This window comes from Monodon monoceros, unplaced genomic scaffold, assembly GCF_005190385.1.
Source record: "Monodon monoceros isolate NGI ecotype Baffin Bay Population unplaced genomic scaffold, NGI_Narwhal_1 Super_Scaffold_16, whole genome shotgun sequence".
Taxonomy (NCBI): domain Eukaryota; kingdom Metazoa; phylum Chordata; class Mammalia; order Artiodactyla; family Monodontidae; genus Monodon; species Monodon monoceros.
Genome location: NW_021703772.1, coordinates 18,832,643 through 18,855,849, shown reverse-complemented (window position 1 = coordinate 18,855,849; position 23,207 = coordinate 18,832,643). Strand labels below are relative to the sequence as shown.

General features: G+C 55.1%; 1 protein-coding gene across 1 annotated transcript in view; it reads right to left on the bottom strand.

Annotated features, from left to right (window-relative positions):
- CFAP65 (cilia and flagella associated protein 65) overlaps nt 1–23,207 on the bottom strand; it is a gene marked incomplete at its 5' end in the record, with an annotated part of 40,535 nt that overhangs the window by 5,905 nt on the left and 11,423 nt on the right. Inside the window, 23 exon segments of the mRNA XM_029224590.1 lie at nt 134–247; nt 404–547; nt 1,712–1,870; nt 1,978–2,169; nt 4,530–4,640; nt 4,788–4,854; nt 5,144–5,320; nt 9,811–9,939; nt 10,250–10,463; nt 11,537–11,665; nt 12,120–12,270; nt 12,454–12,612; nt 13,507–13,731; nt 14,285–14,530; nt 15,967–16,104; nt 18,258–18,617; nt 18,847–19,047; nt 19,505–19,770; nt 20,123–20,345; nt 20,829–20,974; nt 21,255–21,454; nt 21,643–21,809; nt 22,290–22,392. Coding sequence (XP_029080423.1) covers nt 134–247; nt 404–547; nt 1,712–1,870; nt 1,978–2,169; nt 4,530–4,640; nt 4,788–4,854; nt 5,144–5,320; nt 9,811–9,939; nt 10,250–10,463; nt 11,537–11,665; nt 12,120–12,270; nt 12,454–12,612; nt 13,507–13,731; nt 14,285–14,530; nt 15,967–16,104; nt 18,258–18,617; nt 18,847–19,047; nt 19,505–19,770; nt 20,123–20,345; nt 20,829–20,974; nt 21,255–21,454; nt 21,643–21,809; nt 22,290–22,392 — 4,021 coding nt within the window.

The window sequence follows — 23,207 nt, the reverse complement described above, 5'->3', positions numbered from 1 at the left end:
TGCTGTGGGCCCACCACTCTTCCAGACGTTGGCCTTTGCCTCTCTCTGGGGGTCTGGGGATATCACAGACCACCCCACACCTCAAGACTGGGAGCTGCGCACCATCCCAGCTTCTCGCTAAGGCTGATCCTACCTTGCATACCAGGTCCATGCTATAGAAGCTGGCATGCACTGAGGCCTTCAGGGTCACCACAAACGGGATCGCCTCTTCAGGAGCCACCTTTCCTCTCATAGGACTCACAGACACCTATTTGTTTTGGGAAGGAGTCTCTGGAGCTTCACAGGGATTGTATGGGACAAGATGGGATAGGGGGTGGGATGGGGTGGGATGGGGTGGGATGGGATGGGGTGAGTCTAGAGCCCCTCTGGAGGTTCTCATTCTGCAAACACAGGGAACTCTCACCTCCCCAAAGTCTAGAGCCTTCCGCTGCCAGACAAAGACAATTGTCTCATTCTTGGAGATGTTGTTGAGGAACAGCAGGCGGCTGCACTTGCTCTGCACAGGAATGTTTCCCAGGGAGATATGAGATTGGGACAGGAAGACGTTCTGTTGGTGGGGACAACACAACAGCAACTTTGGGAGGTGAAGAAATACTAAGCATAGCAACCACTACCAGTCACTGAGTGCTTTCAACAGGCCAGGTACCACTGTAGGCAACTGACATGCATTTGGTCCTTACAGTGGCCCAATATATAGGCTACTACTATATATAGGTACTACTAACCATCTTCACTTTATAGATGTGCTGCTAAGGTTCAGAGAGCATAGATAATTTTCCAAAGGTCTCTCACAGGCACAGCTGGGATAAACCCTGACAGTCTCACTCTAAAGCCTATGATTTTGACCATTAAAATAGGCTTGGAAGGGCTGAGAAATCAGAATTCGCTTAGAGAAGGCAGAAGTAAAGCCGACAAAATTTGTCTCTGAAGGATGGTTGTAAATTAGTAGGTGATCAGCTGTTGGCACCTTCACTGGGCACACAGCAGGAGCTGTGTTGTAGGGGTATCTGGAAAGATTGAGGCCATGGAAGGGGCACTTCCTCTCTGTCTAGACCCTGAGTGCCTCCAGAGCTGAGACTTTGTCTGGCTCTTCTCTGTGACCCCACAGTGCTCATCCTTCAGTAAGAGTCCAAAGAGGGTAGGAGTGGAAGAGCGGACAGGCAGTTGTGTTGGTGGATAGTAACTGGATGAGTGCATGGATGGGTGGATGGAGAGAAACATGGATGAATAAATAGGCATGTGGATCAGTGGGGAAATGGATGGATGTGTCAAACCTCCCAACAGTGAGGAGTGTGTGAACGAAAGGCAGTGTTACTGACCCTAGATATTTCAGCAAAATCCATCTACGTCCAGGGGAGAGACTGTTCTATATGAAGACAATATCTCAGTGCCCTAGAATGGCAGAGCTTCTTTTTACTCCTTTCAATACCTCCATCCCAATGCCCAGAGGCAAGGGGCGGGTGGAGGGCCCTGCCGCAGGTGGAGTGGCTGGAGCAGGAACACCTGTGGGCACTAGGTGGCAGGGTAAGCCTCTCATGGAGCTGGTGCTGCCTCCTAAATCTGGAGGAGGGCTGGTTCCAGGTTCACCTCTGTATCCCTCCCTTCTCAACTCCATCTCTTCTTTCGCAGCCTCCCCACCCCTCCGCAGTGGACACCCTGGACCCTCAGTCTCCTCCTAGGCCTCAGGCCTTCCCAGATCCCTTCCCCCTACCTGTCCAGGAACCATCAGCCTCGAGTGGATGGAGCTATTGTCCCATGAGGAGATGTTGTGGAATGGGGCTGTGTCGCCCATGATGTGAGGGTCATAGCCCACTCCCTGGAAACGGATGATGGCTGAGTTCCATCCCAGGATGTGTATGGGCACATCCACCTGGGAAGTTAGGAAGGTGGGGGAAGGCACTGGTCAGAGGAAGGCCTGCTGGGGAGGCCACCTCCAACCCCCGCCCCAAGCCCGTGTTAGCCCAGGCTGCTGCTCACCATGTAGGTCTTGGCCTCAATAGGTGAGAAGATCCAGAAGACGCGAGCAGTTGTGCCTGGCTGGATCTCCCCTTTGGGGTTGAGGCAGCAGAAGACGGGGTGATCAAAATTTTTTTCCTGAACCTGCGACAGGATGCTGGTCTGGATCTCATATGTCACGGGCACCGAGCCACCGTTATACAGCTCATAAATCTGCAGGGGGAAGGAACAGGGAAATCTCCACACCAGCTCTGGGCTGCAATGCAGAGAGCCTGGGATTCTGTGTCCACTGTAGGAGGGCAGGTTGATCCCCATGATGTCACCCTTACAGTCCCAGAGCTCCCTTAAATACCTCTGATTTCCCGTATGGCTTGATCACCCAAGAAGTATATAACTATATTTTCAACCTGTGACATTTAAGTATAATCTGTAATTCTTATTTTATTTGCTCTCAACTTACCTTAGTCAAGGTATAAGGGGACACTAATGCTTGTGTCCCTAGTGTTGGAATTTAGGGGGATGTCCATGCATACACCATCCAGACCCTGCATCATTTTCTAAGCTATCATTCTAATTACCTGTGAGGCTGCCACTCCATGTCTGCCATTAGAGGTCGTTGTGCTTACGGGCAGATAAGGGAGCAGAAGGAAGATATGAGGTCCCCCAAGACTAACTCCACAGTTGGGGAATCACAGAACGGCCTGCCTGAAACCAGAGATCTGGTCCAAGCCTCCATGTTAGAGATGAGAAAACGGAAGACAGTGAGAGTAAAGAGTTTGTCTGGATTTAGGTCCAGCCCCTCATCTTTCTCAGCACCCACCCCTGAATGTGCTGATGCTCTTTCTCTAGCTTGGACCACCCTCTGAGCTTCAGACCTGGTATCCAACTACTACTAAACAACTCCTCCTGGTTGTCTCATAGGCCTCTTAAATTCAGCCAAAACCCAACTCTTCACTCTAAAACCTATTCCTCCCCCTAGTGTATCTTGTTTCAGCAAATGGTACTACATATTTCCAGTGGCTCAAACTAGGAATCCAATACATTTTTCATCCATCCCTTTCTCTTACTTCCCAGATCCAATCCCCAGCAAGTCCCAGGGATTCTGTCTTCAAAATGTAAATTAAATCTGTTCACTTCTCTCTGTTTCCTCTGCTCTCTTGCAGGTCCAGGCCACCATCTGTCATCATCTTATGAACGAAAAAGGAAGCTTGGCTGCAGTTGTGGAGTTTGGCTGGAGGTACAACTGGGTCTTCTCCAGATCTGGGGGCCTTTTCCATTGTCTATGTTCAGGGCCATGGGGGAGTGGTCTGATCTCTCTGGAAAGCTTTCCAGGAGGCATGTGAGTCTTTGCCTTCTCTTTTGAGGGTCTGGGTTTCTGGGTGGGGCTTCTGGGAAGCCAGTGGCGTAAAGGGTGGTGTAAGGCAGTGGGCAGAGCTCGGGACTATGAGATCCCCTCTCAGGTCTAGGAAGCCCATTCCTGTGCCTCTCGGCTGAGTGGCTAGAGGCCCCTGCCCAGAAACACAAGGGCTTCTCGATTGTTAGAAATTTCAGAGTGATGAAGTGTTTGTGAAAATACTATATCCTCTCTTGGAGATTTCCAATGTACATTTTCAGAACAAAGGAAACTGATTCCTTCCAATTAATAAATAAAATTCTATAGCTTTGAGGATTTACATTCTAGCTTTTCATGCTCCAGACAGATGCCCTTTTTGGGGCAGTGATTTTCAAACTGTGACTGAGACCCATTAGTAAGCAGGTCATGAAACCAATTTATCAGGTCATGTCCAGCATTTAAAAAATGGAACAGGGCTTCCCTGGTGGTGCAGTGGTTAAGAACACGCCTGCCAATGCAGGGGACACGGGTTCGAGCCCTGGTCCGGGAAGATCCCACGTGCCACGGAGCAACTAAGCCCGTGCGCCACAACTACTGAGCCTGCGCTCTAGAGCCCGTGAGCCACAACTAATGAGCCCGCACGCCACAACTACTGAAGCCCGTGCGCCTAGAGCCCGTGCTCCGCAACAAGAGAAGCCACCACAATGAGAAGCCTGCGCACCGCAACGAACAGCAGCCCCTGCTCACCGCAACTAGAAGGAAGCCCGCGCGCAGCAATGAAGACCCAACACAGCCAAAAATAAAAATAAGTAAAACAAAATAAATAAAACATTAAAAAAAATGGAACAGAATAAAATAAAAAAGAAAACATCAGAGTACTTAGCATGTAGTGGTGCACGTATTGATTTGTTTTGTTTCAGTTGTATGTGTATGTATGTATTGGGTTTTCCAAAATATATTAGTGTGGCTCATGGTCAAAGAAGTTTGAAAAACCCTGTGTTAGAGGAAGGAACTCCCTGCTTTTGCATGGGAATGAGGCCTGGCAAAAGGTTTAGAACCAGTGCCAAGAAGCTGAAGCCTCTCGCCTTGGGTCTCTCCCAGTTGCCCAGTCTTGGGGTTCAACCTGTCACCCCACCTCTTAGAGTGAGGGCAGGGTCCTTGTCATCCTGTCAAGGGCTGATACAGATACACAGAGATCAATACTGAAGCCTCCTGGTGACCAGGACAATGTACCACTGACCTGCCTTGGGGGCAGTGTGTCGCCGATGGGGACGGGGATGAACTGATGGCTGGTGGAGGTGAAGTGCACGTACTTCTGCTCCAGCTTCACTGTCACACCTATGAAATTTAGCTGGAAATAGAAAGCCTGTGAGTAGCATCCTTCCCTGGGAGGAACTGAAGTACCCAGCAGAGAGATCTGGACCCCATCTCTCTGGGGAGCACAGCTCCCTGTGCCTCTCTCTTGGTTTTCCAGGACAGGACCAGGGCTGGGCCTCACCAGGATCTCCCGGCCATGGGACACCTTGAAGAGCACCGGGAGGCGATCAGTGCCAATGAACAGGTGGCTGGAAGGGAGGAGAGAGTCTGGGATGAGTTACTGAGCCCTGGTACGAGTGGAAGAACAAGCGGTCATGGCACACCTATGGCTTTGGGGCAGCTATGTGGAAACCCTTGAGCTGGGATGGGGCAAGAGGAAAATTAAACTTCCCCTGCAGGTGGGAAGGCGGGGCCTTCTCAGGGTGGTGGCCACTCAGGATACCCTGGAGTCACACAGTGCAAGGCCAGCGTCCTCCAGGAGTCGGGGGAAGGGGGTCTCCAGGACTGGAAGTGCAGGGCGGGCGGTGGGGGCAGCACCTGTATTTGAACTCCACCATCTGCTCTTGCCCAGGACTCAGGCTCCCAGCCTTGGGGCTGATGGAGAATATGCAATTGTCCTGCACGCACATTTGGTGCAGTTCAGTGCAGTCAAAGTCCACCTGCTCTGCCCACAGCTCCAGGTCGATCTGCTGGTCACTTGGGAAGAGGAAGGCCCTGGGAAAGGGGTGCAAAGCAGAAGGGGTGGAGCCGCTCAGTCAGAGCAGAGGCAGGAGCTCTGAGCCCCAGGCAGGATGGATGGAGGCCTTTTCTTCATCCCCCAGTAGGCAAGCTGTCCCATGCATGGCCGGGCAAATGCGGCAGTTGTGGATCCTCATTTCATAATGGCCCCCGAACCCAGGAGCAGAAGCAGGGTCCTGGTGACTAAGTGGAAAGCGGAGATTGGGGCTCGCATTGTGGGTGCCAGGGGCCAGGGTGCTGCTTGTATATGTGGGCCACTTTGAGCTGGGCACTGACCCTGGAGGGGTTTGTGTGACAAGCTGTTAGGAAGGGCCATTTGAGCCACCTAGAAATGCCAGCAGCACCAACCAAGGGTCCCCAAGAGGGCTGGTAGTCTTGAACCCAAAGCAAGGCTGGGCATAGAATGAGTGCCCCTGTAATGCCTGGTGCTGTATAAAGCAGATACTGCACTCTAAATGGTGACCAAATAAGTGACCAAGGGGTCCCAAGGTCACAATCTGAAAAGAAGGATCCCTGCGCTCTCAGAGGGATGACACAGAACTGTCCTCAAAACGGGCAGAGGTTATGAAGAGGGAACGGCCAGAAGGGGGAAAGAAAACAGCCAACACATCTGAAAAGGCTCAAGGGGAGTTGGGAAATGCAAATCAAAACTCCCTTGGGGCTTCCCTGGTGGCGCAGTGGTTGAGAGTCCGCCTGCCGATGCAGGGGACACGGGTTCGAGCCCTGGTTCGGGAAAATCCCACATGCCACGGAGCGGCTGGGCCCGTGAGCCACAACTACTGAGCCTGCGCATCCGGAGCCTGTGCTCCGCAACAAGAGAGGCCACGACAGTGAGAGGCCCGCACACCACGATGAAGAGTGGCCCCGGCTTGCCGCAACTGGAGAAAGCCCTCGCACAGAAACGAAGACCCAACACAGCCAAATACATAAATAAATAATAATTAAAAATGAACATCTGGTAAAAAAAAAAAAAAAAAACTCCCTTGAATCAATCTTAAATATTTTCACATCTGAATCGTGACAAATAGTTATATCCAATGCTGGTAAGTTTAGAAGGAACGACATCTTCGAACACCGGTTGGGAGAGAAGAAATTGCTACCACCTTTTGTTGTAGGAATTATGACAGCATCTTTTAGAATAAAAAGTGCATAGAATAAAAAATGCCCTTTGACTCAGAAATAATTTGGGGGAGCTAAGCTGCAGGAATAAACGTAAGTGTGCAGGCAGGCAGGCACGCACACACGCACACACACAGACACACATACTCACGCAAAGATGTTTATTACAACTTTGTTAGTGATGGCAAAAAATATTAAAAAGCACTGGGGAAGAAAAAAGCACTGGGAACAACTAATGTCATCTAATAAAGGAGTGGTTTTAAAACGTAAGGGCCATTCATATTACGGAATACTATGCAACTATTAAAAAGAATGAGTTAGATCTATATGCCTTTTTTTAAAATTAATTAATTAATTTATTTATTTATTTTTGCGGTACGCGGGCCTCTCACTGCTGTGGCCTCTCCCGTTGCGGAGCACAGGCTCCGGACGCGCAGGCTCAGCGGCCATGGCTCACGGGCCCAGCCGCTCCGCAGCATGTGGGATCTTCCCGGACCGGGGCACGAACCCGCGTCCCCTGCATCGGCAGGTGGACTCTCAACCACTGCGCCACCAGGGAAGCCCTATATGTCTTGATCTTTATTGATCTATAGGGAGTGTTATTGACATAATGCTGAGGGAAAAGGTTATTGCTATAACGCTGAGCAGAGAGTAATACGTGTAACAGCATGCCATTATGGTAAAAGAAATGAAAGGGTAGCTGCGTCCCTGTGTCTGTGCCTTGTACCAGTGCTGAGAGTGGAAGCTCATGCCAAACCCTCCAGGGCAGACTAGAGAGGGAGCTGGGGTGTTTCTTACTTTCCTTCCATCACCCTTGTATTGTTTGACTTGCTACAGGCGAATAAACTGTTTGGTCATTTTATTTGCGGGATATTGATCAGCGGCAGAACTGGTGATCTTGATACTTCGGGGATGTCTGGATGGTTTCCCTCTTGGCCCTCACCCAGTCTCCCTTCAAATGATCACAGCCCCCTTTTCCCTGCCAGTCCTCTGGTGTGGGCCCCCATGTTGGGACTGTGGAAGCCTGCCAACCTGTCCCCCTGCCTCAATCCACGAATCCTTCTCAGAAGGAGAAGGAGTCCAAGGCCCTGCCTGTCCCCCTATCAACGTTGCAGCCACTCTGTGGCCTCTTCTCTTACCCATGTCCGCCCTACACCCTCCGTCTGGGAGGCTCATCGCAGCCTCTCTTGCCTCCGCTCCCTGGGCTGCAGGTCTAGCTTGGCTGTAGCTTTCTCCAGGAAGCCTTTCTCATGTGCCCACCGCCACCTACCGCTTCCAAAACTGAGGCAAGTGGCTGCACAAGCCTCTTTCACAGCACTTGTCACCCTGCACGGAAAGGCCGGCCCGCCCCACCTGGAGGGCAGGGCCTGGGCTCATCGGCATCGCTATGCTGAGCTCTGGGCCTGGAGCCCACACCTGGGAAGCCCCAGTCAACATTTAGCCGATGACTTAACAAATGAGTGAGGGAACAGATGATGTTAACCCGTGTATCTGATGCCTGTGAGGGATCACCCCTTAAATGCACGGCAGCTTTTCTGTCCTGCCTGCTGCTGCCTGCAGGCCAAGTCCACACTCCCCATTTCTTACTGGTCTTGGCAGGAATAAAACCTTCAGTCTGTTCCTTATGAGTTTAGCAGAGACCCGGCTAGAATTTTCAAAAATAGCCTTCTAAGAAATTGAAAGGAAACACAACAACACAGAAAGCCTAGGAGAGTCAAGCCTTCCAAGGAAGGTTCCCTGCGTTTGGAATCCGGGAACAAGCACGGACTGCCTTCCTGAACCTCCAATGATGTCCCAATGGACGGCCCAGCTCGGTGGGCACTCTGCCCGGCTTTCCTCCCGCCCCAGTTTCCAACAACCTGGACCCTCTCCATAGAGAGTGTGAGCTGGCTTGCTCCTACACAAATACACACGCATGCACAATCCACCAAAATACCCTGCTCCACACCAGGACACAGGCCAGCGCCGCTTTTCCTGCCCCCACTCCTGAGCCCTGCAGGGCCTGGCTCCCAGCCACTCAAACAACCCAGGGAATGGCAGATCCAGAGCTCCAGGCGGGCCCTGGGCCTTCCCCACCAGCCTGCCAAGCTTCCCAGTCACTCAGGGCCAGGAGCCCTGAGTTACTCACAGTCCCGGCCCTTCTCAGACAGGAGCCGCCTAATAAATCAGCTCCCCCGGCATCCTCCACCACCGGGAGGGGCAGGACAACCCGGAGAGTACAGGGTGGCCACTGCACCCCGGATGATGCAGCCCCCCACCAGCCTCATCCACGTGCACCCCATGGCTCGGCTCAGGCAGGAAGGTTCCTGAGATCACAGATGCCCACCCCCTGCATATGTTCACCCTTATCCACTCACTGCCATGCCCAGGCTGGGCCCCTGGCTCTCTCCCCCAAGCCTGACCCAGATGGGGACACTTCTTTCTCACCTCCATCTAGCCAAGCAAAGTTGGAAGTCATCAAAAGGAAGTTTACTAGGAAATCAAAGCGCGTGGCAGAGGAAGGGAGGGAAAAAAAGAAATGGCGCTGGCATGGAAACAGGATGCTTACTGGGCACCAGTTTGGGGCCCAAGTGGGAGGAAAGCCAAGCACAGGAAGGGCCCAGCTTGGCGGGCTCAGGTCTCCAGGCCTGGGCCCCCTGTGATTGGGGAAGTGCAGCCTGCCCCGTGGCCAGCCTCGACCCTTCCTGCAGCTCACCTGGCTTTGCTTAGCCCTGTCATCTCCCTGACAACGGCGCTGTGGCCGCAGAGCACTGTCCTTCCCTGCCAGAGACCCTCAACTCGCCCCCGTGCAGGCCCGGCCCCCATTGGCCTGGGGCTCTGTCGGGGCTGCCCCAGCGCCTAGCACAATGCCTGGGACGCAGGAGCGCCTCGCAGCTTCTTGCTGACTAACCAGTGTAGGCGGGGATTCTGGAGTTGGACAAATCTGGGCTTGAACTTGGCTCTGCCTCTAATGGCTGAATGCTCTTGGTTGAGTCCTTAGCCTCCCATCTGTGAAAGAGTCAGCAGAGGGGGATTTTTTTCACAGGGTCGGTGTGAGGCTTGGAGGAGAAGAGGCTCATAAAGGCCAGTGGCTAGCATGCAGCAGATGCGTGACGGTTACATCCCATTTCTTAAGCTCTGAAGATGACCCTGTCAGTCTCCATAGGGTGATTCGACCATTTCTGAGCCTGTGAACCCGACTCAGCCAGTGACAGGTCTGGTGTCCTGCTGGGCGACCCTAGTCCCACCCTGGCCTCTACATCCTTCAGTGGGGGCGGGGGGCACACTTCACAGACACCAGGCATCCAGGGCTACCACCAGCAAGAGAAGGCCTCCAAGCCCCTGTCCCCCGGGCCCCCCCTCTGTACCAGTCCAGGGGCACCACTCCACTGTTCTTCAGGGCCAGGAGCACCACAGAGGGTGGGGCATCTATTGGTGCTGCCCCAAAATTGAAGTTGAGCTTCAGAGGGGTGAAGACAGAGGGGATCTGGCTGGTGCTGTGTGGAGCAGAGAAATGGTCTCAGAAACAGGGCTGGGGACAGGATGAGGCCCTTCCAGGGGTGGCTGGCTTGGCACCCATCTCCCCACAGGTGGGAATTGGAGAATCTGGGACTCAGGGGCAGGGGTGGGTCAGCACTTTAGACCTCAGGCCCATCCCTGCCTTCTCCATGCTCCTCCGGGGATGGGCAGGAATTGGGGAGGAGATAGGGAGCCCCTTCTTGGACAGGGCCTGGGGCTGAGGGCATGGACGGAAAGCTCCAAGAACATCCCCAGACAGGCCCTGCCTCTCCCCCAGGCCCACCTCACCTGTGCCGGGTGGGCACTTTGTAGGTGAGTTCCCAGGGGGTGGGGTCGCGCTCCAAGTAACTGTTGAGCAGGTCTAGGGAGAAGAGGCGCCACAGGTGCTTCCGGGTGATGCCCTCGGCGCTGCCCATGGAGCAGATATCCAGGATGGAGAGTAGGGGGTACACGGCCATCAGGGACACGCGACACAGCTCCTGCTTCTCCCCAACCTTGTTATCTGGGGGAAAGCGGTGCGGGAGAGAGGGGTGGGCTCACCTCCCAGCTCCCCTGGGGCGGGGCGCACAGGCTGAGGATGCAGGGGTCCCGGGAAACCTGTCCTAGGACCCTTGTCAGGAGCAGACTCTGGGATGCTTCCAACAATAGCCAAACTTTATCTGATACTTTCTATGGACCAGGCACTGTCCTAAGAGCTTTGCAAACACCACTGTGCACTGTTTTCAAACTACTGATAATACTTACTAATGGCTTTATTGAGATATAATCTATATGCCATAAAATTAACCCTTTTAACACATACAATTCAGTGATGTTTTTTGTATATTCAGAGTTGTGCAACCATCACTACAAATTTTAGAACGTTCTCAGGCTTTCCCAAAGAAACCCAGTACCAAGTAGCTGTCACTCTCTGTTCACCCCTGGCAACCACTAGTCTACTTTCTGTCTCTGTAGATTTGCCTATTCTGGGTGTTTCACATAAATGGAATCATACAATGTGTAGCTTTTTGTGACTGGCTCCTTTCACTTGGCGTAATGTTTTCAAGGTTTGCCCGTGTGGTAACATGTACTTTATTTTTTTGCCTGTGCACCATTATTATCCCCATTTTACAGATGTGGAAACTGAGGCATAGGGAGGTTAAACAAGTCACTAAGATTACATGGCTAATAAGTGATGAGGCCAGGATCCAATTCCAGGGAGTCCAACACTCCTGTGCTGGACTCCTGTCAGGCAGCCCCGGGGCAGGATGGTAACAACTTCGTTTTATGAAGGAGGAAACTGAGGCCCAGGGCAGCTGAGGATTTGCTTAAGATCCCACAGTAAATCAGCACAGCGCCCAGCCCTTCACGTTGAGTCCTCCACAGCTCAGGCACACACAAACGGACACCCACACATACAGATGTGGTTGGTATGAGGCATATACACCAGACACCCAAAGGCACACCCTGGCACACTCACACCCACTCTGCCAGCTCTGTCTGAACCCTCGGCATCCTCCCACCCCAAGTCCTGCTCACACAGTCCTCCCCCTTTCCTCCCTGGTCCTGACTCTCCATGCCAGATGCCCCAGGTACCTCTGTGGGAGAGGAGAGAGTAGTTGATGGTCCAGGAGTACTGGGAACGGTGTTTGGGACAGGCGGTCAGGCAGACGGTGTCCTGGGACCGGGGCGGCATGCTCCCCTCTGTGCGGTCCAGCTGCAGAGCTGCTCAGGAATGACCGGGTGGGGTCAAGGGCAGAGGAGGCCCTCAGTGCAGCCCAGGGAGGTCCAGCCTTTCCTCTTGCTCCACCCCAGATACTCTCCCCTGGACCAGCATTGCTCTGGTTAGAGAGCAGGCCCTGAGCCAGGAAATGGGGAGCAGAGTGCTTCCTCCAGATCAAGACAGTGTGAGGACGTGTCTTGGTGTCACTGGCATGCTGAGCACTTTGCGCCACCTAGCTGCCCGGTGAGGCAGGCTCCACCAGCAGCCCCATTTTACAGATGAGGGAGTGGAGGCTCAGAGAGGACGATCACCCGGCAACGCCACGCATCTAGGAAGTGGAAGCACCACGTTTTAAGCCCTGCTCTGCCTGCCCCTGAACCATGGTCTGGTTAACCAGTCTTAACCAGCGCCCCTCATTGCCTGCCTCCCAGCCCAGTCCCGCCCAGGCCTGAGTACCGAGGGGGCCATTGCCGACAGCCTCAGGGCTGCACTGCTCCAGGAACAGGCGGTAATAGAGGGTGCAGTTGCCGTCATTCAGGAGCACCAGCATCCTGGTCTGCTCGCTGTTCACCAGCACGTTCCCAAAGTCCAGCTCCTTTTCCTTTGCCTGAGGGCCAGAGTCAGCCAGGCCGGGGTGGGGGGCTTCCCCAGGTCCACGCCCCTGTCTTTCCCAACCCTGGCCTCAGAGAATCCCCAAGGAAGGGCAGGTTCATGCACCCTGGGGCCTTCCCTCCCGCAGGTGCCCTGGTCCCCTGCCCCCTCCCCTCCCCGCCGGGGTCCTCCCACTCACGGAGAGGTTGCTGCTGAGGCCCGTGCCCACCAGCCGGAGCATGTAGTGGGTGGTGGCGGAGGGCTTGGTGTTTGGGGGCAGGCCAGCTTCCCAGACCCACATCCCCACTCGGAACAGGTACTTGATCTCCTCCAGAGGGCTGAAGGTCCACGTCAGCGTCTGGGGTCACAAAGATTAGCCCTGCGTGGGGGTCTCTGGGAACCCCTGCCCAGGCTCTTGGACCGCTAAGGTCCCGCTGCAGGATATCAGGCTACGGTAACCCATCCTGAGTGTCTCCCCGCGCCAGGCGCTTACACACATCATGTGCTATGTTATCTCCCTTAGCCCCTCGCTCCCTTAGCCCCACGAGGTAGGCGGTGTTCTTTTAGTGCCTCATTGTCTGATGAGAGGCTGGAGACTCAGAGAACTGGGGTGACTTGCCCAAGGTCACACAGCTGATGAGGGCGCTTGGCAGGAGCTGGGGTGTGCACTCTTGAGGTTGACTCCCAAGTCTGTGTGGTCTCTCGCCTTGCAGGTTACTAGCCCCGGCTTCTAACAGACACCGTGTGTTGGTGGTTCTTGGCTCAAGTTTGGCCTCCCCAACTAAGAGGCCCTAGACCAGGGATGGGAGGCTGCTAGTTTGGGCCCCCCCATGCCCCCCCCCCCAGGGACCCGCCACTTTGACGTCCGCGAGCCCTCTTCCTCACTCCTTAATGGTAGCCACCCATTTGTCTCCACACCGTCTTCCAGTGATCCCTCCACGGTGGGGACCAGGGATGGAGAGTGGACTCGTTTCTGGGCACTGACATCAGAAACCCTGCTTCAAGTCCCAGCTTTGCACCTCCTAACTCACAGTCTCAGTAAATGGCTATTTTTCGCCTCTAAGCCTCAATTCTTCTTTGTAAAATGGGGGTGTGGTAACAATCATACCGACGCATAAGGCTGGAAGAAATGACTGTGGATTGAATGGGAGGGTAAGCCTGCCCCCTGATAGGCATGAATAAGAGATGCTGGTGAAGGTGAGGATGACGGGCCCCTTCCCTCTGGCCCTCGGCAGTGTGGCAGGGCACTCACAAGGCTCTCATTGGGCTGGATAATCCCCCTGGGGGGCTGCACAGCCAGCATCTTCCGGTGCTGCTGGGAGACCCTCCACTCAAACTCCAGAGGTAGACGCGACGGGTTTTGGAAGGTGAAGAGGCTGGTGGAGGAGCAACCCACCCAGGTGGGCTTGAAGAAGACGCTTTTACAGGTGTCCAGCTTCAGCTGCAGCGGCTCCTCCCGGCTCTGCATGCATACCTCCTGGGGCCAGTGAAGGGAGGACAGTGCCCTGACATCACCCTGAAGCCCTGGCTCCCCCAAAAGTCACGGGCGGGCAGCTTTTCCCCCCTCGGAGAGGGCAGCAAAAGGCCCTCCACCAGCCTGCGCACGGGCAGCTTCTGTCAAAGGCAGAGTATGTAGTGACTGACCCAGGAGATAAGGAAAAGAACTCAGGGACTGCAAGAGGATGTACAGACCATTTCATGGGCCAGACATGGGTCCAACACCCTGGACCCTTTCCCTGCCCTGGCCCCAAACACCCTTCTACCACCTGCAGATATGAGTCTTGGGTTGCCCCTAGTCCTTCCTTGAGGACCTCTGTACCCCATAAGGTGGACAGAAAGGGTCCTGAGGATAGCTGTTCCCAGATGTGGCCGAGGGGTCCTCTCCCTGCCGTGCCACTTCCTGGAGGAGGAATAGCCCCTGAGCTACTTTAGGGGAGCTTTAGAGGCCAGTCCCAGAATATGGCTTTGAAAAGGGAAGCCCCAGACTATGGCCCCCTCCCGAGGACCCAGTCCTTACCCCTGCCTCCTACCTTGAGATACTGGGGGCAGAAATTGAACTGCAAGTAGAAAACATGCTGCTTCCAGGAGGTGCCCTTGGGGTAGGTAGAGATGAGGAAGATCTGGTGGGCCCCAGGGGGCACGAGGCCTGAGCTGGGCCGTAGGGAGATGTCCGAGCTGCTTCTGGGGGCCAGGTTGAAGGTCAGCAGCATGGAGCCTGTGTTGATCAGGAGCAGGCTGCGGTAGGAGGGTTCACTGGGGGACACTGCAGGAAATAGCTGGGGTGCGAGAGAAGAGGGACCCACGCTCAGATCTACATGCCCTGCCCATCCCCACCTCACACACACACACACTCAGGGAAGTCTGTGTGGGCTTGGGTAGAGACATCTCTCAGGAGATCCAAGATGCCTCTACACAACCCAGTCAGTGCCCTGGGGGCGGGGAATGGAGGAACACAGCTTGGCACCAAAAAATGCTTCTGTCCTCCAGAGACCTCCAGGCAGAGAGATGGGGTGGCCACAGGAACAGGCTCCGGGAAACTCAGGCCCCTGAGACCCCCCCCACCCCAAGTTTCTTCCATCTTAGGGCACCCTCAAATCATTCTTTGGAGAACTCAGTTTCCAAGATCTTGGTCCAGAAGCTCTGGGGGTAAGCAGCCCCTTCTAGAGGATTCTCATGCTGGTAGCTGAGGGGAACCCCACTCTGGGAAAGGGAAAGCCCCAGCAATCCCAGCTTCCAAACATTCCTTAAGCATTTAGGGTGTGGCCAGCACCAGGCAAAGAGCTGGGCCGGGTACCAAACACAAGGCTGGAATCACTGCCCTGGGTGCCGCATGCAGCTGGGGTGATGAGCACCGTGCATGAGGCAGTGGGGGTAGGGGGCAACACGGGCCCAGAATCTGCTGGATTTCAGTAAAGGCCACACACTGCTACGAGGAACTGGCCGAGGGAAAGGGGTGGGAGTCAGGGTCAGCGAGGGGGCCCCTGTGCCGTCAGAAGGGCTTTGGGAAGGGGTGCCCTTGAGCAGAAGTATAACTAGTGGGGGGGGCAAGACCACCCCAAGTACATTGTCCAAAAGTGGCACCTTTCTAGCAACATGAGGCGTGGGGGAAGTGCAGACGGATGAAAAGACTGACGATGGAAATGGAAGCTGGGAAGAGGCATCGAAGGAGAAGCCAGGATTAGAACTTGGCCGCCTGGCTCTAGAATCTATGTTTCTCAGCCTTGTGGCATCCTGGGGCTCAGGTCAGACGGGGCCTCCAAGGGCCCTTCTGAGAGACCTGGGAATGATGACTCCTTGAGGATGGGGTTAAGCTGAGGGGCGGGCTCTGTGACCCCTCCAGAGCTGGATGATCCCCACGGGCAGGGGCTCATGACGTGGGTGGTCATATCCCTAGCAGGCATTCAGTAAACACAGCGAACGGAGGAGCTGGAGACTTTTAAACCTGAGTGAGAGGACCGGGGAGTATTTCAGACGGGGCAGGCCGGAGCCATAGGTCTAAGCTCCAGCCTCTTCCCGGTCCCCGTGCTGCGGTCCAGGAGAGAGTCCTTGATGGGCGCAGAGCCCCAGGGGCTGGCAGTGGGGAGGTTGGGACGGCCAGGGAGGGTGCTTGACATGTTTCTGAGGCCACCAGAGACAGGAGAGGGATCTGCAGGCCACGGCAGAAGCCAGGCTCCCCTGTTCCACCTCCCACCGCTGCTGGGGCCACGCTCACCTTGGGGGCATCCAGGGTATACTGAGGGATGTGGTGCTCCAAGTCAGCACAATAACTGTGGCCTCGTGCCCGGAGCCTCAGGCACCAGGACGGGCACACAGTGCAGTCCTCTTCGATATTGTTGTAGCTCCGCAGGACCTGCAGGAGGGCCGGACCCATGGATAGGCTGAGTCCTGTGTCTGACCCTGTGGGGCACCCCAGCTTGCCTGCCCTGTACTGCAGGAGCCCTACATGGGGCCCAGCGGGAGGGGCCCTCTGGGGAGACAGCACGGAGAACAGCAGTCATAGCAGCCCCTCCCGCTGTGCGCCAGGCCCTGCCCTGAGCACTCAGCAAACGTGCTCTTTGATCCTCCCAGCCAGACGAGGGTGGGGCTGGGATGTGAAAGCAGCATTCACCCTGCAGGAATGTGCCCATAGAGCACTGGCCAACAGAAATATAATGCAAGCCACAAGTGTGAGCCGCAAACAGCATTTTAAATGTTCTAGTCCCAGCAATCCCACTACTGGGCATATACCCTGAGAAAACCAGGATTCAAAAAGAGTCATGTACCACAATGTTCATTGCAGCTCTATTTACAATAGCCAGGGCACAGAAGCAACCTAAGTGTCCATCGACAGATGAATGGATAAAGAAGATGTGGCACATATATGCAATGGAATATTACTCAGCCATAAAAGGAAACGAAATTGAGTTATTTGCAGTGAGGTGGATGGACCTAGAGTCTGTTATACAGAGTGAACTAAGTCAGAAAGAGAAAAACAAATACCGCATGCTAACACATATATATGGAATATTAAAAAAAAAATGGTTCTGAAGAACCTAGGGGCAGGACAGGAATAAAGACGCAGATGTAGTGAATGGACTTGAGGACATGGGGAGGGGGAAGGGTAAGCTGGGATGAAGTGAGAGAGTGGCATGGACATATATACACTACCAAACGTAAAATAGATAGCTAGTGGGAAGCAGCTGCACAGGGAGATCTGCTCGGTGCTTTGTGACCACCTAGAGGGATGGGATAGGGAGGGTGGGAGGGAGAGGCAAGAGGGAGGAGATATGGGGATATATGTATATGTATAGCTGATTCACTTTGTTATACAGCAGAAACACACCATTGTAAAGCAATTATACTCCAATAAAGATGTTAAAAGATAAATAAATAAAAAGTAAATGTTCTAGTAGCCACATCAACAAGGTGAAACGCATAAAATTTATTCAACAATACATTTTATTTAACCCAGCTGATCCAAAATCTTTTCATTTCAACGTATAATCGATATATAAGTGATGCAGGAGGCATTTTGCATTCTTTTGTGCTAAGTCTTAGAAATCAGTGTGTCTCCCCCCTTTACAGCATATCTGTTTGGACTAGACACAGTACAAGTACTCAGCAGCCACATGTGGCTGGCGATTGGCATATCGGACAGCGCAGGGTTATAGCCTGCAGCCTAAAAGTCTGACAGGCTCAGCAAAGCCAGGTGTCCACAGCCTTATTCCTACGAACTTCCGAGTCCCGCCACTGCCAAGATATTAGAACAGAGACAACTAAAGACTCAGCTTTGAAAAAACTTCTCAGAAGTTTGGATATGCTCCCAAGGTCATAGATGAAAAGACCAGGGCTCAGAGGCATTAAGGGACGTGCCCAAGGTCACAGAGCTGGTAAGGGACTCTGATCTTGACTGCACAGCTCTCCTCTTCCCTGAGCCCCAGCACCCAGCCACTGGGAGAGAACAGCAGGGTGGGTAGAGCAGAGAAAGGAGGGAAAGGGCAGGATGGACTGGAGATGAGGAGGGAGCAACACGTCTGGGGCTAAGAGATGTGGCTGGGACAGCCTGGTCAAGGGAAGTTGGACTAGAAGCCGCTCCCTACACGCACCTAATCACCAGGTGCCCCTGACTCCGCCCCCCAGGCCCTAGTTCCTGCCCACAGCTCTTTTAGAGGGAGGCCAGGAGCCACCCCGCCACACCAGCCAGGAGCCCCAGGAAACTATGTGCACCAAAATTTTCCAAAGGGCTTGAGCCCCACTGAGTTCTCTCTCTGGAGGGGTGGGAGGCACATGTGAGTGAGACATAATCAGCTGGGTCAAGAAGCCCCTCGGCCAAGGCAGGCCATGAGCCTGGGAAAACACAGACCGCTAAGGCTGCAGTCCAGCCAAGGAGACAAGAAGAGGGAGCAGAGCCTGGCAAAGAGAGGATGGATCCTACATCACCCCGTCACCCCCTCCGACCCCATACCCTGCCGTTCAGCCTCCAGGGCAGAGAACCCACCTTCCCCCTCTCATCTGCCCACACACCTTATAGACAGCAAAGGCTTCAAGCTCCACGGCGTACAGGCAGTTGGGGTGAGGCGGCTGGAAGTGCAAGCGCATGGCTGTGGACTTGAGAGGGGGCACATCGCAGGGGTTTGGAGTCACCCAGAAGGGGCAATCAGCCCTGCGTGTCCAGGCCACAGTGATTTTGCCTTTGGTGTAGTTCATCAGGCACAGGGGGACAGGGTTGGGGTCCTTGGGCCTGGGGCAGGCACCAAAATCCACCTCGACAGGCTCAATGCTGACGGGCGGGGGAAAGATGGCCATGTCGTTGGTGCCGTCGAAGAAGTACTCGGTCATGGGGGGGATGAGGGGATACTGCGGGGCTGGTATGTCCTCCAGGTCCTGTGTGGGGAGAGCCGGTTGCCGGGGGCCCAGCTGCCATTCCTCCTGCCGCTGCCCCTCATCTGCATGCTCCTTTCTGGAAAAGGCTACAAGAGCTCCACACACGTCACCCCCGACTACTAAAGGTACCCACAGGGCTATGGAGCACAGGACTGCCCAAGAATTGAGAAGGGGGCATGAACCTGGGGAAGGTAGATGGCCCCCGGGGCCCCAGAGGGGTCCATCGAACCTCAGTGGGAATCATGAGGGCACCGTTCTTATCCTGCTCCAGCTTCTTCTCCCTCAGCATGATGTCCAGGATGTCAGGCGGGTAGAGCGTCAGGCCCCGCACCAGGTGTGTGCGGTACCAAGCGAGGTGCTGAGGCCTGAGGATGGCTGGCTTTGTGCTGTCCGAGTGACACGTCCCAATCAGGTCGAGGAACAGTGGGTCCTGCGACATTTGTCTGTGTGAGGCTAGATTTGAGCCTCCACTTGCCACCTTGGCCAGAGACCAGCTGGTCAGGGCACAGTTTGTACCACCTTGTCCAGGGGCCTGGGTTGGGGTCGTCACTTCAAGGCTCTCTGCTCTGCACATGCTGCATGGGGCGAGGTCCAGTCCCCCCTACACCAGCCCATTAGCAGCATCAGCAGCAAAGTCCTTGGCCTGGCAGCAGTCCCAGCAAGACTGGCCTACCCACCCGGCTCGGAGCGAGCGTTCACATGCCCCTGGCCAAACTCTGGCTCCAAAAGCCAGACTGGGGCTCTGGAGGTGATGATCCAGGCAGACAGCCCTGGAAGTTCCAGAATACAGGGGACTGAGCACCAAGCACTCTCTTCATTACTAGGACTTGGATCGGCCCCTCCAGCTTCCCGGGGAGCCCCTCCTCACCCCCTCCCCCATAGCTCACCTGGTGGTGGATGAAACAGGCCACCCTCCGAAAGTAGATGATGGGGTGAGTGGGCTGGAAGGCACAGTGCAGGGTCACGCGGGCCTTGCCCACCAGGGTCCCAAAGGCAGGTCTGATGCTGAAGACGCTCTCCTGACAGTCGATGTCAAACTGGAAGTGGGCCGTGCAGTCCGACTTGTTCTCAATCCACAGGGACTGCTCCGAGCGCTTCCCGAGGTTGACCCAGCTGAAGTCGACACAGTAGTACTGCAGGGACACGTCAGGACCTGGGCGGAGGAGATGGGGGCTCTGTGAGTGGGCCCAGCCACCTGAGTGGGGCTGGGGTATCAGCCTCCCTGAGGCTATGTCAAAGGGTACCACTGATGGGAGGTGGTGCTGCCTGGAGACAGAAGGTTGGGTTGGAAAGGCCTGAGCGGACCACCAGGTCACCAGGGGTGAGCATGGGAACAATATCTCCAGGTGTCTTCAACTGGTTCCTCACTGATTCCACCAGGGGGCAGCAGACACCCAGGCTGAGGGCAAGGAGGCCCTGGGCGACTAGGAGCGGGCACTTGCCAATTCTAAGCATGGGTTGCTCCTGTCTCCAGAGGGAGTGCAGTGACCTGGGGCTGCCAGTACCTCTACAGAAACCAACGACTTTGAGCAGGGTTTGGGAGGCACAGCCAGAGGGCATGACGGACAAGTAGTCCATAGTCCTGACGTCCAAGGTCTTGGGGTGGAAGAACACTGACACGCATTTCTTCTCTCCTGGGGGCACGATGCCATGGGCCGTGGGGCACGAGAAGGCCTCGTCTTTGGCCAGCATGTCTGGGGCCACTTCAATCCTGAAGGGGGCGCTCACCTACGGGGCCAGGTGGGGACAGGAGGTGGTCAGGTCACAGGGTGGCTCGTCTGTTATTACCAAGGTGCCCCGCCGAGGGGGTGAGGGCAGCTGAAGCCCCACCTGTGCCTCAATCATCAGCTTTGACGGTGGAGCAAGGCTGCCTCTGCCGGGAGGAAGGAATGGGCCAAGCCGTGTGCCCTACACTGGGACCACCCAGAGGGGGCACCTTTTCCTTTTCTCAAAGGTACCACAAAGGCTGGCTGTGGTCCTGGCATCAGGACACCTTAGGACTTCTCTTGGAGTTGCTCTGGGGCAGGTCAAGGGGTACCCCAGCCCAGCCCCAAGCTGACAGGAGAGTGGGACCCCTTTTGACATGAGTGTATCAGCAGACATGGGTACGTGAGGTTGCAACATTCTGTACAGGGGCTGAGTATTAGGAGCACCTGGCCCTGTGGTCCCTGAGTCCTGCCCCCACTCCCCCTATGTGCACAGGACGCATACCACCGATGGGTTATACAGCTTGATCTGCCTCTCAGCGGTGCAGCCCACGGCAACAGAGCCAAAGTGCAACACTTTCTGGATGCCCTCGGCATCCTGGTCCTCCGGGCGCTTCTGCCTTATGCTCACCAGCAGTTGGGCGCATTTGGCTGTGCAGGGAGGGGGGAGTCTTGGGGAGAAATCCACCAGGGCCTCTGTGGCCCCAGCTGAACAGCCCTTCAGAGAAGACGGGGGTCCCCAGGGAAACACTGGTCTGCGACACCAAGGAAGACAGAGAAAAGGCAAAGCCTGCAGGGCTCAGGGGAGGGCAGGAGGCTGGAGGAGGTCCCGTGGAGGCCAGAGCAGGGCGGGGGGTGGGGGGGGGGAAGGGGGGAGGGGCACACTGCAGCTTCGATCCTTGCAGAGGACGGTTGAGAGGTCGGGCCTCACCCACAGCCTGCAGCTGGATGCTGCTCTTCTGCTTCCTCCCCTCCCCGTACCAGCACGTGGCCTGAACGTCATAGATGACAGCCATAAGGGGCTGAAAGGTCACCGTGATCCGGCAGGCCTGGCCTGGCTCCAGCAGCCCCGTGGTCGGCAACATCTGGAATGGGCTGGGGGACTCCCAGGTGAAGAAGGTGGGCAGGTCCCTGGAGGGGGTGGGCAGGTTAGAGCCACTGGGCTCACTGACCACTGCCCCTGCTTTAGAAAGGCTGGGATGCCCCCTTTACTCCCCCTATCCCCTTACACCATCACACAGGCCAGTCTCTCCTGCTCCCAGGAACCCTCCTCACAGTTCTCACTCTTCCCACTTCTGAGCCTCAGCCACGGCCCTCACCCCGCATTGTCCAGACAGAACCAGGCCTCGGCCATGTCCCCCATGGCACACATGGGCAACTGCAGGGACGGTGGGCAGATCAGATTGTGGCAGGGCAGGGTGGCTCTCAGGTCCACACAGAACATCCCCTCTGCTTTCTCAAACCACAGCTGGTCCACGTACTCCTTCTGCAGTGTGGGGGCAGGGAAGCAGAGGCCCTGGTTGATCAGCGGTACCCGGGTGGTACTCAAGGACCACTCACCTGACCCCAGCCCTTGGCCATCCCCTCAACACAACTGCTGAGGGCTGGGCTGGGCTATGGCCCTCCATCTCAGTCTCTGAAGAGAGGGTCAGTTACTTGTGTTCCAGTACCATCTTGGTCTCAGAGATGTAGGGCTTCTTTTGTGAGGAACAAAGTATTTGGGGAAACATTTTGAGAGTAGGAAGAGCCCAAGGAATATAGGGCTTTCTGATGGCCAACACAGTAGCACAGCCTTTTCCCCCAACAACATCCAACTGGGAAGCCCCCTCTATCTAATGAGTTTTGGCTCCAGCTGGTGGGATGTGGGTGTGGTGGGAGAGCTCCTCGCTGCTCTGCCCTACATCCTGCTCTGAGGTCACTGTGCCTGTGTCCCTCCCTGCCCTCCGCTCACCATGGCAGACCTTACCTCCTCCAGGGGCCGGAAGATGATTGGGAGAGAGAGGGTTATGCCTGGGCTCAGGAAGATGGGCTGGGGGATGACCGTGAAGAAGAATTTGGTCTTGGGGGGCCTGTGGGAAGGAGCCAGAGGATAAGCACTTCAGGATCAGAAAACTAGGAGAGGCAGAAAGATTAGGGAAGATTCTGGAAAGCCAAGCAGACTTGAATCTGTGGGACCATGGAAGGAGAAACACAGGTGTTCTGTCATAGGAGGAACTGTCTCCCTCATCCTACCACTTCTCTTGCAGACCTTCACTCTCGGATGTCAGAGCACTGAATGAAAAGATACAGGGTCAAGGGAGCAGCACTTGTACCTCAGATGCACATGGTGGTCAGTGGGGTCTGGGATGGGGAAGGCTGCCCTGATTTAACCAAATCCCTGAGCACTTAGCTGGGGGAAAACAAAGCTGAGAACAGATGTGCCAGGGATGCATTTCCAAGCAGAGATCTTGGCACAGCTGTAGAGTTCCACAGTGGGTCAAAACTATAGATTCTGCAAACTTCAAAAATACTAATAGGGGACTTCCCTGGTGGTGTAGTGGTTAAGAACCTGCCTGCCAATGCAGGGGACACGGGTTCGAGGCTGATCTGGGAAGATCCCACATGCTGTGGAGCAACTAAGCCCGTGTGCCACAACTACACGCCTGCGCTCTAGAGCCCGTAAGCCACAACTACTGAGCCTGTGTGCCACAACTACTTAGCCCATGTGCCACAACTACTGAAGCCTGCGCACCTACAGCCTGTGCTCTGCAACAAGAGAAGCCATGAGAAGCACGCGCACCACAATCAAGAGTAGCCCCCGCTCGTCCCAACTAGAGAAAGCCCACGCGCAGCAACAAAGACCCAATGCAGCCAAAAATGAATAAATAAATTTATTTATTTTAAA